This window comes from Tenrec ecaudatus, chromosome 14, assembly GCF_050624435.1.
Source record: "Tenrec ecaudatus isolate mTenEca1 chromosome 14, mTenEca1.hap1, whole genome shotgun sequence".
NCBI classification, from domain to species: domain Eukaryota; kingdom Metazoa; phylum Chordata; class Mammalia; order Afrosoricida; family Tenrecidae; genus Tenrec; species Tenrec ecaudatus.
Window position 1 is genome coordinate 1,749,587 of NC_134543.1, and position 17,704 is coordinate 1,767,290.

Genomic DNA, 17,704 nt, shown 5'->3' on the forward strand with positions numbered 1-17,704 from the left:
GGGGCAGAGGCCCTGTCAGTCTTCTTTGTGGATGTGGGTAGGTGCCGTGTCCAGTAGGTTCCACCTCCTGGTGATTCTTCAGGGATGCACAATATCCGTGGTTTGTCCACCCACTCTTCCACTGGTGGGCAATTAGGTGCTTTCCGTCTTCCAGCAAGTGTGAGCAGTGCTGATAAGCATGGGTGTGAGCAATGGGTTCCTGGTTTGTTCCTTATTTCTGAGGGCCCACGTGGATGGGCGGGGTGGCTCGGCCACATGGTATTTCCATGTCCCGTTGTGTGTGGATGTGCCAGGCCACTTCCCACTGTGGTTGTGTTGCCTGTTTGCATTTCATCCTCTTGTGTAGATCCGTTCAAACTTACTGGGCTCGGGTCAGTTCTGACGAATAGTGACCTGATAAGGCAGGGTAGACCTGCCCCTGTGGGTTTCTGAGATTGTCACTCTTCAGGAGAGTAGAAAGCTTCATCTTTCTCCTGCAGGGTCACTGGTGGTTTCGAACTGCTGACCTTGCAGTTAGCAGCCCAACACATAACCATCATGACACCAGGGCTTTTTGTATGGGTGAATTGTTGTTAGTCAGTTCTGACTCATAATGACCCTGTGTACAATAGAACAAAACACCACTTGGACCAGCGCCATCATCACAAATGATTGAGCCCGCTGTTGCAGCCACCGGGTCAGGCCATCTCCTTGAGGACCTTCCTCTCTCTCACTGCCCCTCTGCTTTACCCAGCACAATGTCCTTCTCCAGGGACTGGTCTCTCCTGACAACAAGTTCCAAGCATGTGAGATGAAGTCTCGCCATTCTTGCTTCTAAGGCAGTGGTTCTCAACCCTCCTAATGCCATGCCCTTTAATACAGTTCCTCATGTGGTGGTGGCCCCCCAACCATAAAATTATTTTCATTGCTACTTCCTAATTATAAATCTGCTAGTGTTATGAATTGGGCAACCCCTGTGAAAGGGTCGTTCGACCCCACAGGTTGAGAACCGCTGCTCTAAGGAGCACTCTGGCTGCACTTCTTCTAAGACAGATCAATTTGTCCTTTTAGCAGTCTGTGGTACTTTCAGTGTTCTCCACCAGCACCATAATTCAAATGCATCTATTTTGCTTCAGTCTTCCTCATTCAAGCTCCAACTTTCACATGCACAGGAGGCCATTGAAACTACCTTGGATGGGGTCCGGCTCACCTTGGTCCTCAAAGTAACACCCTTGCTTCTCAATCCTCTAAAGAGGTCTGTGCAGCAGATTGACCCAATGCAACATGTCTTTTGGTCTCCTGACTGCTGCTTCCAGGAGCATTGACTGTAAGACACAGTCCTTGACAATGTCCACCTTTTCTCCCTTCATCATGGTGTGATCCACTGGCCCGGTGGTTAGGGTCTGGGTCTTCTGGACACTGAGGTGTCATTCAGACTGAAGGCTGCAATCCTTGACCTTCATCAGCATGAGCTTCGAGTCCTCCTCACGTTCTGCAAGCGAGGTTGTGTCATCTGCAGACCAGAGGTTGCTAGTAAACCTTCCTCCAACCCTGATACCAGATTCTTTTCTCTTTTTCAAAATCATTTTATTGGAAGGTTCTTATAAATCTTATGACAATCCATCGTTCAGTTGTATCAAGCACACTTGTACATATGTTGCCATCAACATTTCCAAAACATTTTCTTTCTCTTTGAACCATTGGTATCAGCTCCTCTTTTTTACCCCTCCCTCCCCAGCCCTCTCACTCTCGTGAATCCTTGATCAATTATATATTATTGTTGTTATTTCGTGTCTTACACTGTCCATTGTCTCCCTTCACCCACATTTCTGTTTTCCATCCCCCTGGGGGTGGGCTATATATCCAACCTTGTGATGGCTGATGCCATATTCTTTGTCATATAATTCAGTATGTCAGTACAGGTCGACTAGAGAAACAAATAGACACTCAATGTATGTGAGAATGAGCTTTATAGAAAAGAGCAATTGTATATTAAGAAAATATCCCAACTCAGTCCAGATCAAATCCATAAGACCAATATTAGCCCTTAGGCTGATATTAGTCCATATGTCTGATACCAATCTGTAAATTCCTCTTCAGACTCACGAAGCACATGTAATAATGCCGAATGCAGGAAGATCACAGGCCAGTGGGTGGAAAGTCTTGTAGATCCAATAGTGGTGGAAGCATCTCAGCGTTGGCATGGGTCTCCACATGGTTCCTCCAGCTCCAGGACTCTGGCTCCATCAGTGTAGCTCCATCTGGCTTGTCAACAGGAATGCTTCACAGCAAGCATGTGTGTCCTGCCTCCAGGGAGGAAGACAGGAGTTCCCAGAATCCTCTGGAGAAGGCCATGCCCACACAGAGGCCTCATTGGCTAGGACCTGATTGACAGGCTAGGCTCCACCCCTTCTCAAATGGACAGATTATGTAACTGCCACATCCAGCTTCTCTGATGGTTTCGTGGGTACAGCAAGGCCATGTAAAATTAAGCCTGAGACTCACCAAGACACGAAACCTGTGCTCGTGGACATGGCTGGGGAACGGTCTGTCTGCAGTTTTTAATCATCAACAGGAAGGAACCCTCAGGACCCTGAGCTGCTGTGGAGGGCAGAGGAAGCATCTGGAAGTCAGAGGAGTGGTGACTGCTGAACCGGGTGACAGAAGGCACGCCACGGAAGTGCGTGGAGACTGTTGTTGACATGGTGGCCCCATGTTCACATGTTCTGAGGGGCTCCAAAAAGTCCATGGGAGTATGGACTGAAAAGAGAAGGGGACTTCCCCTGTCTTATACATTGAACACAAGTACATTTAAGAAAGAAAGGAAGCCTTGACGGCCACACTTGCCCAGGCTGCAGTGGAGGGACAGGGGCCACAGAGACAGAAAGCTGCCCCTTCCCTCAACAGCCCTGAGCACACACTGGGGAACTGAACACCAGGTGACGGGAGGCTGCAGGGGCACCCAGAGACGTGACTTCAGAAAGGAAGGGTTTTTCCCAGTGGAAAGGATTTGACTCAGTTCCAGCACAGGTCAGGGAAGGCTTGTGGAGGAAGCTGTGATGGGAAGAAATGTACTGGAAAACCACCGACGTGTAACCACCCCCCAAGGGACGAACAACAGAAACATGAGGGCAGGGAGACAGCAGACAGTACAAGATATGAAAACAATAATCATGTATAATTTATCAAGGGTTCATGAGGGTGGGAGGGGGGAGGGAGGGAAAAAAGAGGAGCTGATACCAAGGGCTCGAGTAGAAAGAAAATGTTTTGAAAAGGATGGTGGCAACCTAGGTACAAACGTGCTTGACACAATGGATGGATGTATTGTTGTAAGAGCTGTAAGAGCCCCCAATAAAACGATGCATTAGAATGATGAAAGAAGGAAAAGCACCATGAGCTGCAAAGCCCTGGGTCTCAACAGGGGTGGGACATGTCTGGCCCATGGGCCACATAGGCCAGTGACACCGTCCATATCAGCGCCTCCCCAGCCTTCAAGCGGGCCTGTCTCTTCCTGCTCGCTGGTGAAACTCGGACTTGCCGTCATTTCCCCTCAGGAACTGGTGACCCAGTGCTCTGGATCCTGCTCTTGCCTGCTTCCTTCCGATGCAGTCGGCCGTCCTGGAGTCCATTCTGACTCAGAGCCACTCCGTGTGGCACCGTGGAACTGCCCCCGAGGCTCTTGGCTGCCACCCTGATGGAAGGGGACCTGATGGGGCAGCGAGGAGGTCCTTGGCTGCTAACCAACAGCTTACGTCCCCGTGCGCGGCAGGAGAAAAGTGTCCGTCTGCTTCTGTAAAGATTGACTGTCTTGGAAACCTTACAAGGCCATTTGCCTCTCTCCGGCAGGGCTGCTGTGAGCCAGGGCGTAGGTTTGACCAAGGACACTCCTCTCCTGGCACGCAGAGGGCGAGTGTTTGTTTCTGCAAGACAGTCTGTGACCAGGAGTCGCCCTGGGCACCGGGGCTTGTGGGACTGGGGAGAAGGCAGGGGAGGAGTTTGGTTTTTCATGCTGGGCATGCACTATTTTAACAGTGTTTGATGACATTTTACATAAAAACATTTTATTAGGAGCTCCTACAGATCCAGCATAATTGTACAGTGCTGCCTTCATTCTTGTCAAAACATTTCCTTTTCTTGAACTCCCTGATGTCAGCTCCCCTATCCCCTCCCTCCCCCTGCCACCCTCCTGAACCCTCGATATATATTAATATTGGTTTGTTTGATGATGTTTTTAAAGGATTTTTCTCCCTTGCCTTTCTCCGATGCCAGAAAGGAGAGGCAAGTGATCACTGCCGTCGAGTCAGTGTGGACTCATGGTGCCCTCCTGTGGCTTTCCAAGACTGTAACTGTTTACAGGAGTAGAAAGCCCATCTTTCTCCTGCTGAGCTGCTGGTGGTTTCGAGCTGCCAACCTTGGGGATCGCCACCCAACGTGCAGCCCCTCCACCACTGGCTCCTGAAGTGACACCCAGAAGAGTAAATGACGAGAAAGAAAAGAGACAAAGTGTCTGCCTCCATGAACAAGGCGCACGTTGAGAAGTGTGTGAGCCCCAGGCCATTTTAGGTCCACTATAAATGTCATAGCGGCCCAGGTGGCCTAGTGGGCTATGCGTTGGGCTGCTAGCCACAAGGTCAGCCGTTGAAAACCACCAGCTGCCCCACAGGAGCGAGACAGTGCTGCCTGCTCCCATAAAGGGCTGCAGCCTTAGAAACCCACAGGGGTGGTCCTGCTCTGTCCTTCAGGGTCGCTGAGTCTGAACTGAGTCCTTGGCAGTGAGCTATAAATAGCCTCAGTCTGAAAGCATAGCCCAGTTAGTTAGGGAGTCTCTGAGGACGCCATGTGCCACGAAAGAGGCTAACGGAGACCTGCTGAGCAGAAAGGCCGAAGAACACAATTAAACATAAGTGGCACTTTTCAACATTAGGTAAAATATAGGCCAACAGAGCCCCAGGTCTTCTCCCTCGGGGGCCTGGGCAGGTTGGAACTGCTGACCTTTCCATCCACGGCCAGTGCTTAACTGTTTGTGGCCACCAGGGCTCCTTACTAGATGGTACTAACACCATAAAACGACCGTGATGTCTACCACTAGCCCCGACGAGTGTGAAAGCCTGAGAGGCATGTGACAGGACACAGGGATGGACTAAGCTCGGAGCCATGCTATGATGTGGTCAGAGGTCAGAGAGGTCACAGGAACAAGATGAGTGAGGCCTCCAAGGCCAGCCACCACAGAATCAGTTCCTCTGGGAAGAGGGAGTGGACTCAGCCCTGCTGATAACTAATAGCCCCCGGTTTCAAGGACAAGCACTGGGGACGCTCAGATAACCTTTCTGCCTTGTGGTCCCGCAGCCCTGAGTGAGGAAGTCGGCCATTTTGAAAGACGGAAGGTGTTCATCTTACTGTCCACGGTGATGACCTGGGCACGGTCCAAGCCCCTGGACCCCGTAAGTAGTGCATCTGGTTCCCCCTGGTGGAGTGTTCCCCCTCCGTGCCCTGAAGTCCGTGTGTAGGAGGAGGTTTCTTTTCTCTGTTTCTTTGTTAGAGAGAACGTTCCTTTATGAAGTCTTAAACAAGACAGCGACCGAGGCGTATCACCCAGAGGAGGGAGATCACTTGCTGGAGGTCATAATATGGGGTTCTGGGGGTGGCTGGGATATAGAATTTTTAAAAGGACACAGGAGGTCAAAGAAAAGTGTCATAAAAATGTGGTTGGCAGCAAATCAAAACATCATAGTTACTGGCAGGGACTCCGGATCGGGGACATGCAGGGACACATACTTCATGTTAGACAGAGCAGCTTCTGAGATTGTCCCCAGGCTTCCTTGAGGCACTCAGGGCCAGTGATCCCCATTCAGGGCACACCCAGGTGAGCTCCTAAAGGATTACTCCTCCCTGGGCTGGCCAAGTGGGTGGAGGTAATCCACTTTACAATGCACCCTAAGGGCAAGACTATTCATATCCCTCCCTGCTCAATGACTTGAGGGAATCCAATGGAGACTTAATCCATGAGGGGGGAACCCTGAAAATGGGTTTTGGGCTTTCGTTGTCATCTACAGCTTTCTGTAAATCAGGGGCTCAAATTTAAACTCTGATACAAATCCCTTCTCTGATCGTGGATTTTATTATCACTAATCCTTGGATCACACAGGCTGGTGTACTTCTTCCATGAGGATTTAGCTGGAACCTCACTTAGATGACTACTTATTTTACGATCCCAGACTCTATTCTTTCTAATAGCCGGTCACCATCTGACTTCACCGCTTTGTCATAGCATCTGTATCACTAGTGATCATGTTATGAGGGCAAGGATTTGCAGGGTCACAGCGTAAGAACGAATTGTTCTTAAATTAAGGCTTACAATGAGGTGAAAGCTCAAATTCCATCCCTACACCTCAGGTTTATCAATATTCTGGTCCACGTCAGAGGCAGCATTATCAGCCTCTTGAGAAATAACATCAGTAACCTCCCTGGGATATTTGGTCACTCTAATAACAATATCATTAATCTAGCCAGCGATGTATAGAGTTTAAATATCATCGAGAAAAGGAAAAGGTACATATGTAGGAACACTTTTTAGACTAAAATACATGGAATGTTCATTTATCCTGATTAAAAATGTAGGTGTCTACACACTGCTTTAGAAAGCAATGAAGAAGGAGATTTCTATAGTGAGGTATTTATCTGTACAGTCCTCAGCCTTATCCTCAAAGATAGCATAGGAAGTCCACAGAGTTCACTGACTGGGCTCACAGTGGCCCTATAGAGCAAAGTAGAACTGCCCTGGTGGTTTCAGATCGCTGATCTTGTGAGCCTAGTGGTGCAGGGTTTACTTGTTGGGCTGCAAGCCGAAAGTTGGTAGTTCAAAATCACCAGCTGCTCTGTGGGAGAGAGATGAGGTTTTCTACTCCCTTGAAGAGGTTCAGTCTGGAAACCCACAGGGACAGTTCTTCCCTGACCTATAGTGTTGCTGGGAGTCAGAATTGACTCGGTGGTAGTGTGCTTTCTTATTACTTAGACTTTCAATTTATTTTCTTTTAGACTTTAAAGAGTGCCCTCTGAGAATTGTCTACTCCTGTATTTTTATTGTACACGTTTTTGTGCATTCATTCCAAGGGGGAGATAACCAACAACCATCACTTATGGTGTTCACCACACGTCTTTCTCTTCAGAGCCCAGCTTCTCTGAGTCGCACCTGCATTCTTTTCCCACACAGTCGCCCCGTGTGACCCCTGGGTTGTCGCATTTGTTTGTAGGCATTTTTTCCTCTGAATCCCATGGTTGTGACTTTGTAAGACAGTAATGGCTGAGAGTCATCCTTCCAGTATTGCTTATTTTCTTGACTAATATCAAATCCACTCATATATTTGCTGTTCTATTCCCATGTCTTTGAACGTTTCCAACACCTGCCCCACCTGTGCTCCACGAGGTTGCTTTACTTGCAAAGCTTTGAGCCTTGCTCATACCTAACCCTTAAGGTCCAAACAAATGAAAACTCACTGCCATCGAATCGATTCTAACGCTGTGGTGACCTAGTCGGACAGGGTAGAATTGCTCCCTTGGGTTTCTGAGAATTTAAATCTTTACGGAAACAGAACCTTTCTTCTACTTCCGCACACAGTTACTGTCCTGGAAACCTGCACGGGTCGCTAGGAGCCGGCATCGACTCTGTGGCAGTGGGAGAGTGAGAGTCCGTCGAAGCTTCCAACCCCAGGGGCCAAATCCTGGGAGGTATTCAGTTGTGCAGAAACAGCCTTAGCAGCAATTCCTTTGTTGTCATTGTTATACATATAACACTGTATTATATATGTCTGTATAGTATATATACCTATTTGATACTTGTGCATACCTCTATAATATACATACCTATATAATGTATATATAACTACATGATACATATAAATACACTTGTTAGAAATATGTCAACAGTTTACAGGTGAACAGCTTATTGGTAGCAATGCCATTAGCTGGCTATGAACCCTACCCTCAGCCACTCCAGTTCTCCATCACTGTCAACCTAGGCCCCCACATGCCCCTCCCCATGCCTGACAACCCCATGAAACTTTGATCTCTACATTCGCTTGCTCTCGTCACGCCAGAGTGACAAGCGGGGTCATCCAATATTTGTCCTCTGGGAGTGACTGACTTCACTCAGCACACGTCCACATGGCAGGGTGCACCAGGGCCCCATTTCCTGTGCTGGCTGTATGCCGGCAATGCCTTTGCCGGGCAGTGCTGACTTCTTGCTAAGGACCCCTTCAAGAGCAATTCACTCAGCATGTGTCCTTCCAGCTGTGCACACCACTCAGCCTGAAGTGGCGACAGTACCAACTGTGTGCTCAGACAACACCAATCTTCTTGGCTGGTTCTAATCCCAAGCAGACCCTAGTGGAATGGTGCATTCTCATTGCAGAGGTCTTAAGATAGAAAACAATTGCCTGCTGGAAGCACTTAATCTGTGACTTCCGAGTGGAACTAGAGGTGGCTACATTTAATGCGACAACTGGCACGTATGTTTGTCTCAGGACCAGGAAGGCCAGCCCTTCTCTTGGAAAGTTCACTGGTGTACCCCATGAGGTTTCCATCAGCCTGCCCCCCACACTGCTGGTTCCCTTACTTCCCTTGCCGGCAGAACTCTGGTTAGGGCAGGCATTCCCACGATGGTCCATGAGAATCAGGGGAGAGAGGCCACCTCCAGTTCCAGGGGAGACTGCTGAAACCAGTCTTGATGACCCTATTTCCCTGGGATGCAAGTGTGTAACCAGCAAATGCCAAAGTGCACACGCACTAAGGGGTGGTTTCTGGTTTGCAGTAAAGCTAACACGGGTGTTCTTGATGGGTGAATGATTTTCCTCCCCAGTGCAATTGGAAGCCCAAGTTCCTTCTTATGTGTGGCTCAGTCACCTTCCAGAGTGGCTTCCTGGGCCATCGAACACGGAAGCACAGCGGATCCTGCCTGGGAAAGAGCCCAGTCTGGAGATGTCCTGTCCGGAGGTGACTTGCTACCAGTGACAGTCATGCTACAAGCCACTCATCAGAGAAGGGTAGCTAGAAGTCCCTCACACGTGGCCTGGAGCCCACCAACCATGAAACATTCCCTATGGGAGTTAAATGGATTTCCTTAGTGTTTAGCCCTTCCTGAGTCTGACTTCCTGTTAACTGCAGCTAAAAGCCTCCCACAGATGCAAAACGGTATAAACAACCCCAAACCCACTGCCATCGAGCTGCTTCTGACTCATGGTGACCCTACAGGACGAACTGAAGACCTCCGTGGAGTTCCTGAGGTTGTAAGTCTCTGTAGACTCAACCTGCCTCATCTTCCTCCCTCCTAGCAGATAGAGGGCTCAAACCTCTGGCCTTTCAGTTAGCAACTCAACACCGAGCCCATTGCATCACCAGAGAACCTTGTAAACTGTACAAAAGGCGCCTTTAATAGAAGATGATAATCGATAGGAGTTTTGATAAGCAGGGGCATCTGAAGGCATAGGGCTTTGTTGCTGGTTTATTTTTGTTGTTTTCAATGTAGCTGTGTGCTTACTTTTATATAGGTGTTAGTTGGAGGGTGACTAGAGGGACTCAAGACTCAGTCAAATCATCCAGCCCAGGACGGACCATTGTCTCCGGTGGCCGCATCCAACAGCCCACAGGAGTCCGGCAGGTGACCCACACTGGTGGTGAAGCAGGTTGCAAAGCGTCTGACAGCTTGTGCCAAGACGACAGTCTCCCCATGTCCTAAGGAAAGGAGGTGGCCTCACCTTTCATCATGTCCCTTGTCAATCACGAAGACATGCCGGAAACACAGCCTGCCACCTCCACAGCATCCATAGCACAGACATAAACCCACAACCAAGAAAGGCAGCTGTGGGAACTGGTGCCACGAGGTGCCTCTGGATGGATTCCGACTTGGGGGCCCTCGACAGGACGGAGCAGAAGGCCCCCAGGGCTTCAGGCTGCCACCTGCACAGCAGCAGACCCCCCACCTTTCTCTGAGGAGCGCTGGGGGCCTTTTGCTTAGCAGATGTATTTACCCCACCGCTTCTCCATCGGCCCATCCTGCTGTGGTTGCGGCCTCGGAAGGATGCCCCTTCGAAGCAAGGATGGCTGGACTTCGGCTCATGTACTTTGGACATGCTCCTGGAAGAGACCATCACTGGAGATGGACATCAGGTTTGGGAGGGCGGGGGCAGTGAGAAAGAGGAGGACCCTGGACAAGAAGGACTGACAATGCCGCTGCAGCGATGGACCCCAGCTAAGAATAGTTGTGAGGACAGAGCAGGACTGGGTGGTGAGTCGCTGTGAGCCACAACAGGCTCGTTGGCCCTAACAACAATCTATTGACTGTAGGTAGATACCTATACACATATATGTACACATACACATACACGCACATCAATACAGATGACAATATGGAGAACAAACAAAAGAAACGTCCAAGCAAAACCACAGCCCTGTGCTCAGCAAACCAGATCACCTAGTGGGGTGGTGCCCGTGTCTGCTGTTGCCACGGGGACGGTGGGTGGAGCAGAGCCTAGGGGGGAGTGGGCTGACACACACAGGGCAGCTAGCCAGGGAGAGTAAGGCCTAGCAGCTGAGTCTCAGAGGGGCATCTGCTGCTGAGTACAGGGTTACCATGGCAGGAGGCCAGCAGGAGGAGGACGCAGGTACGCTGGCCATCAAGCTATGTAGCCAGACCTCAGCAATGCCAAGCGCTGAATTCATTCTAAAGGCACAGCCAAGGATCCTGTGTCCAGACCCCAAATGATCACACAGCAGTCCAGGTCCACCTCAGCTTCAGGCAGCACACAGTTGTTTAGCTGATGTGTGTCCCAGGCAATAGATGAATCACAGTTAAGCCTAAAGAGTTAGCCATTCGTTCGTCGGACATTCAAACGGAGCTGGGTGTCCTACTGTATCTGGCAACCCGCCTCATGGACCACTGGACCGATGGATGACGGCAGCTCAATCTGTACCTTGTATCTGGGTGCAGGGGATGTGAGTTGGGGTAATTCCATCTTCCCCTCGGCCCCATGCTGTTCCCAGTGCCCAATGGCATCTGGACCCTTCGGTTTCTCAAACCGCTCTCCCTTCTACCCATCAGGATGTATTCTAAGTTGGTCTATGTAGGTCTCACTGTCTCTATAGCAATGCTGTAGTCCAAGCCCCAGCCACTACTTCCTGCAATAACTCTGGGGGAAACATCGCATCCGAGGAACAGAGATGTGATCTCACACTGCAGTGGAAACCTTCCACCAGGATCCAGTGCTCTGTTAAAGGGGATGGAACAACATGGAGACAGATACGGGCAATGCCTGGACAGCATGGCCAAAACCAACATAAAATCGCAGCTGGGGCGCATGCAGAGCGTTGAAATGGCTGGTGTGTTCTTGCATGGGTCTGGACCACACACAGCCTTCTCTTGCTCTTAGAATGGATCTGAGCTCCTCAGCCTTTTACAGCTCTTAGCGTTGATCTGAGCTCCTCCACACGGCTCTGCTGGTTCCCTCCAGCCACGGAAGTCCTCGATTCCACCTCTCCAACATGTTACCAAGGACACTCCCTGCGGGCCACCAACCTGTGCTGCGTTGCCTCTAGGATCCACCCTGCGTACATGCTGGTCAAGTCAGTGGTGGGCGCCCAGAAAGGCTTCAAACTTGCCTGTGGGAGAGATAGATATTTCCTTTGCATCCATGTAATATGATTGGTTGAAAGGCTCCCGATTAGATCACAATCTATCAAGGGTCTCTAAGTAGGGATGAATTTTCGTAAACCTGCTGTCTCCTGGACCTCAAGACTTCCCTTGGATTCTCCGGTGAATCCCTTGAATTCGCTCCCTTGTTTCTGCTGAATGCCTCCACAGGACTCCTGGGGATGTGAGGGATGTCTTGGGGTATCCTGGGGTACTTGTCCCTCCTGTGGGGTAAGGTGGCATTGCATCTCATCTGATGAAACCCTTCTCTCTGAAGCTGGAGACAGAGCCCAAGGTGGAGGGCGCTCACTTGTGATTGACTGGTGGTCAGGGAGCGGTGGTGAAGAACACAGGTCATGCTTGGAACCCAGCGGGGGAAGAGAAGGAAGAGGTCTGTTTGTACCTGATCGCAGACTCGGAAGCCCTAGGGGCAGTTTTGTTCCTGCAGGGTCGCTACGAACCCGTCAGCTCTATGGCAGTGAGTTTCTAACAGAAGGACAGGGCGGAACATAGGCGGAAACCACCATCTAAACTGAAAATGAAGCCACATCTATCACAAGAACTATTAAAATATGGGGGAAAAAACACAAGATGGGTATGGTAGTTACCATAATATAGTGTCAATTTGGGACTTGAGAGGATTAAGAGTGAAGGGGTGGAGTCTAGTCTGTCAATAGGGCCATAGCCAATGAGGCCTCTGTGTGGACACAGCCTTCTCCTGAGAACTTTGGGAACTCCTGCATTTTCCTCCTTGGAGGCGGGAGAAACTTCTCTCTCTGGGCTCACTCCTTTGGAGACGCTCTACTGACTGGACACGTGGCACTGTGTTTGTAAGGAATTCTGGGGCGCGAAACAGAACCAAAGATCCAATTGGCAAAGTTTGGAAGCAGGCTTTATTGGGAGGCTTGCGGGCGGATTCAGCAACTCAGGGAATTGAGCTATTGAAACCGTGCCTTGGGGAATTTAGGCTGCGTTTTTATACCCCTGCTGGCTGGCACAGCTGGGAAGGGTCCAAGCTGGGGAGGATCTGTGCACACAGGTGCTTCAGAAAGGAGAAGGTCTTTAACCTTATCTATATGTCAAGGACGGGTAGAGTGGAGTGTACTTATCTTCAGAAAACATTCTGGCTCCAGGACTAGCCAGTTCCAGGAATTTGAAGGTTGAGCAGGAGAGGGGGAGATCAGTGAGAGGGAGGTCAGTGACAGGGAGGTCTATGAGAGGTGAATTCTGAGAGCCAAGCTGAAAGCACCGGATTCAAAATGGAGTCCCTTTTGCCAAGACCAGGCAGTGTTGATAGACCCCATCCGTACCTGGGAGAAGCCCAGTGGAGACCCCTGCCAGCGCTGAGATGCTTACAACACCACTGGATCCACAAGACTTCCCACCCACTGGCCTGTGATCTTCCTGCATTCAGAGTCATTTCATGTGTTCCATGAGTCTGAAGAGGAATTTATTGATGGGTGTCAGACATAAAGGCTAATATCGGACTTATGGACTTGATCTGGACCGGACTGGGATGTTTTCTCAATATTCAATTGCTCTTGTACATAAACCTCTTTTTTATACATATATGACTCTGTCTATGAATTTGTTTCTCTCATCTACCCAGACTGACACAAAACGCTAATGATACAGTTGCACAGCATGGTGACCACGGTGAATGTCATTGAACGTACATATGAACGTGGTAGAAATGGCTAATGTTACCTATATATTGACAACAATAAATATAGATGGGTTATTTTATGCTTTACAGACTTGCAGTGGTGTCCTGGCTTATATGAGATTATAAGAGAGAGCTGAATTTTCACTTTTAATTTTCATATTTTACACTGTACGCTGTCTCCCTTTAATGTTTCTGTTGTTTATCCCCCTGGGGGGGGGTAGGGGTTGTACATCGATTCTAGCGATTGGGACCCCATTTCTCCCCCCTCACCCCCCACCTTACCCCTACCCCCATGGTGTCGCTACTTTCATTATTGGTCCTGAGGGGTTCATCTGTCCTGATTCTGTGTGTCAAGAGCTCTTATCTGTACCAGTGTACGTGCTCCAGTCTAGCCAGATTTGTAAGATAGAACTGGGGTCAAGACAATGGGATGGGGTGGGGCTGGGAGGAAGCACTAAAGAACTAGGGGAATGTTATGTGTTTCTTTGGTGTTATACTTCACACTGACTGGCTCGTTCCTTCCTTGTGACCCTTCTGTGAGGGGATGGCCTATTGTCTACAGATGGGCTTTGGGTCTCCATTCTGACACCCCTTGTTTGCATCAAAATTATTATTTTGTTTTGGGTCTTCTGATACCTGATCCCTTCGACACCTCCTGATCATGCGGGTTAGTGTGCCGCTTCCATGTGGGCTTTGTTGCTTCCCTGGTAGATGGCTGCTAAATTTTCACTTTTGTTTAGGTTATGCTTAGGTGATAAAGTTTGGCGAGCCCAAAAGTTTTCAGGAAAACAGAGTCACTCTTGAAACCAGCAGTCATTCTAAGCTTTGCGCTTAAAGGAACCTGGTGGAGCCAAGATCTGTGGTCCCTGATGATGCTGTAGTTCTGAGACCGACTGGCAGACCTCACCTGGACTTTTCTCTTTGACAGGAGGACAGTGAGATCCCGCTCACGGAAGAGGATTATCGGAGAAGAAAGCACCATCCAAATTTTCTGGATCACATAAATGCAGAAAAAATGGTCCTCAAGCTGGGAAAAAACGTAAGTCTGGAACAGCAGAACTGTGGCAGTAGGAGGCGCTCTTCCTCAGGCGATGTGCAGCGAGTCTCCCCCTCCTGCGCTGACTGTGCAGCGAGTCCCCCCTCGTGCACTGACTGTGCAGCGAGCCTCCCCTCTTGCGCTGACTGTGCAGCGAGTCTCCCCTCGTGCGCTGGCTGTGCAGCGAGTCTCCCCCCTAGTGCACTGACTGTGCAGCGAGTCTCCCCCCGTGCGCTGACTGTGCAGCGAGCCTCCCCTCGTTCGCTGGCTGTGCAGCGAGTCTCCCCTCATGCGCTGACTGTGCAGCGAGTCTCCCCCCTCGTGTGCTGGCTGTGCAGCGAGTCTCCCCCTCGTGCGCTGACTGTGCAGCGAGTCTCCCCCCGTGCGCTGACTGTGCAGCGAGCCTCCCCTCGTTCGCTGGCTGTGCAGCGAGTCTCCCCTCATGCGCTGACTGTGCAGCGAGTCTCCCCCCTCGTGTGCTGGCTGTGCAGCGAGTCTCCCCCTCGTGCGCTGACTGTGCAGCGAGTCTCCCCCCTCGTGCACTGACTGTGCAGCGAGTCTCCCCCTTGTGGGCTGGCTGTGCAGCGAGTCTCCCCCCTCGTGCACTGACTGTGCAGCGAGTCTCCCCCTCGTGCGCTGGCTGTGCAGCGAGTCTCCCCTCGTGCGCTGGCTGTGTAGCGAGTCTCCCCCTCGTGCGCTGGCTGTGCAGCGAGTCTCCCCCTCGTGCGCTGGCTGTGCAGCGAGTCTCCCCCCTCGTGCACTGACTGTGCAGCGAGTCTCCCCCTCGTGCGCTGACTGTGCAGCGAGTCTCCCCCTCGTGCGCTGGCTGTGCAGCGAGTCTCCCCTCGTGCGCTGACTGTGCAGCGAGTCTCCCCTCGTGCGCTGGCTGTGCAGCGAGTCTCCCCTCATGCTCTGACTGTGCAGCGAGTCTCCCCCTAGTGCGCTGGCTGTGCAGCGAGTCTCCCCTGGTGTGCTGGCTGTGCAGCGAGTCTCCCCCTCGTGCACTGGCTGTGCAGCGAGTCTCCCCCTTGTGCGCTGGCTGTGCAGCGAGTCTCCCCCTCGTGCGCGAGTCTCCCCCTCGTGCACTGGCTGTGCAGCGAGTCTCCCCCTTGTGCGCTGGCTGTGCAGCGAGTCTCCCCTCGTGCACTGGCTGTGCAGCGAGTCTCCCCCTCATGCACTGACTCAGCTCAGGGCACAGTCACTGCTCTTCACTCTCATTTTAATCGTTTTATTGGGGGCTCATACAAGTATATCACAATCCATACAGACATCCATTGTGTAAAGCACATTTGTACATTCATTGCCCTCATCATTCTCCAAACATCTGCTCTCCACCCAAGCCCCTGGCATCAGCTCCTCATTTTTCCCCTCCCTCCCCGCTCCCCCTTCCCTCATGAACCCTTGATAATTTATAGATTATTATTTTGTCATATCTTTCCCTGTCTGATGTCTCCCTTCACCCACTTTCTGTTGTCTTTTCCCCAGGAAGGAGGCTATATGTAGATCCTTGTAATCGGTTCCCCCATTCCAACCCATCCTCCCTCCACCCTCCCAGTATCGCTGCTCGCACCACTGGTCCTGAAGGGATCATCCACCCTGGATTCCCTGTGTTTCTGGTTCCTATCTGTACCAGTGTACATCCTCTGGTGTAGCCAGACTTGTAAGGTAGAATTGGGATCATGATAGTGGGGGGTGGGGGAAGAAGCATTTAGGAACTAGAGGTAAGTTGTATTTTTCATCGTTGCTACATCGCACCTTGACAGGCTGGTCTCCTCCCCTACACCCCTCTGCAAGGGGATCTCCAGTGGCCTACAAATGGGCTTTAAGTCTCCACTCTGCACTCCCCACCTCATTGACAATGATATGATTTTTTTTGTTCTGATGATGCCTGATACCTGATCCCTTTGACACCTCGTGATATCACAGACTGGTGTGCTTCTTCCGTGTGGGCTTTGTTGCTTTTGAGCTAGATGGCCGCTTGTTTACCTTCAAGCCTTTAAGACCCCAGATGCTGTGTCTTTTGATAGCCGGGCACCATCAGCTTTTTTCACCGCCTTTGCTTATGCACCCATTTGTCTTCAGCGATCATATCAGGGAGGTGAACCCACAATGATATCATTTTTTGTTCTTTGATGCATGATAACTGATCCCTTCAGCACCTCGGGATCACGCAGACTGGTGTGTTCTTCCGTGTGGGCTTTGTTGCTTCTGAGCTAGATGGCCGCTTGCTTTTCACTCTGTTGTTGAGGGAAATGTGCACGCAAGGAACTTCTTTGGTGCACTAGTTAATTGCTTGGCTGCTGACTTGCGTACTGGCAGTTCGGACTCACCACGGTAGCTTAGGAGACCTATCTGTAATGAACCATGGTGGCATGGTGGATTACTCATTGGGCTGCTAACCACAAGGTCAGCAGTTCAGACCCACTAACCTCTCCTTCGGAGACACGTGAGGCTGTCTGCTTCTGTAAAGATGCACAGACTCAGAACTGCTCTGTCCTAGAGGAGCAGCCCCTGGACTGTGACTCGGGGTCGGCTGCTGCCGGTCCATTCTCACTCTTGGGGGTCCCGGCCCTGGGTGCAGAGCAGAACTGTTCCCTGGGGTTGTGGAAGCACACCACCAGTCTTTGCTTCCAAGGTGCTTTGGCATGGGTTCGAACCACCAACCTTTCAGCCAGGAGGGACTTCTTAACCTTTTGCATAGTCAAAGACTCCGTAGTGAGTGGTCTAGAAAGAGAGTGACCAAATGGTGAGAGGAGAGGAAGGGAAGGAAGGATCCCACAGCTGGCCCCACTGTGACGACCCAGAAGTGACCGACCTCTCTAGGGCAGGGAACAGCAGCATCCTGGAATTGCACCCATCAGATAGACCAAACTGACTGCCCCCAAGCCAGTTCCAACTCAGTGACCCTAAAGGACAGGGTGGAACAGCTTCTTCGTACTTCCGAGGCTATAAATGTATATTTAAAATAGTTTATTGAGCTATAATTGACATATCATACAATTAATCAATAGCTTGATCCTATCAAGAAGGGTTATTCAAGCACCACCCCAACCAACCTTGGAACCTTTTCTTCTGTTTTGTACTCAAGATGATGACTCCCCACTCCTCTCACTCCCCCCACTTTCCCCTTCTGTGCCCTCAAGGCAATCATTGATCCAGCTACTTACTGTCTATAAATCAACCATCCCAACTTCCCTATACAGGAATACATCCAAAACAAGGACAAAAAAAACCCAACAACAACAACAAAGAGAAGACCCAGCAACAATGGCCACATAAAACCGAAAGACTCCAATCTAAGAGAAAGTAGATAATACTAAAAATTTAGAATACATTCAAAGTG

At 50.5% G+C, this 17,704-nt stretch overlaps 1 protein-coding gene across 1 annotated transcript in view; it reads left to right on the forward strand.

Annotated features, from left to right (window-relative positions):
* The window catches only part of AK7 (adenylate kinase 7), a 61,040-nt gene that overhangs the window by 4,911 nt on the left and 38,425 nt on the right, over window positions 1-17,704 (forward strand). The window contains exons 4-5 of the mRNA XM_075531234.1: window positions 5,326-5,420; window positions 14,254-14,364. Coding sequence (XP_075387349.1) covers window positions 5,326-5,420; window positions 14,254-14,364 — 206 coding nt within the window. The remainder of the gene's footprint in view (window positions 1-5,325; window positions 5,421-14,253; window positions 14,365-17,704) is intronic.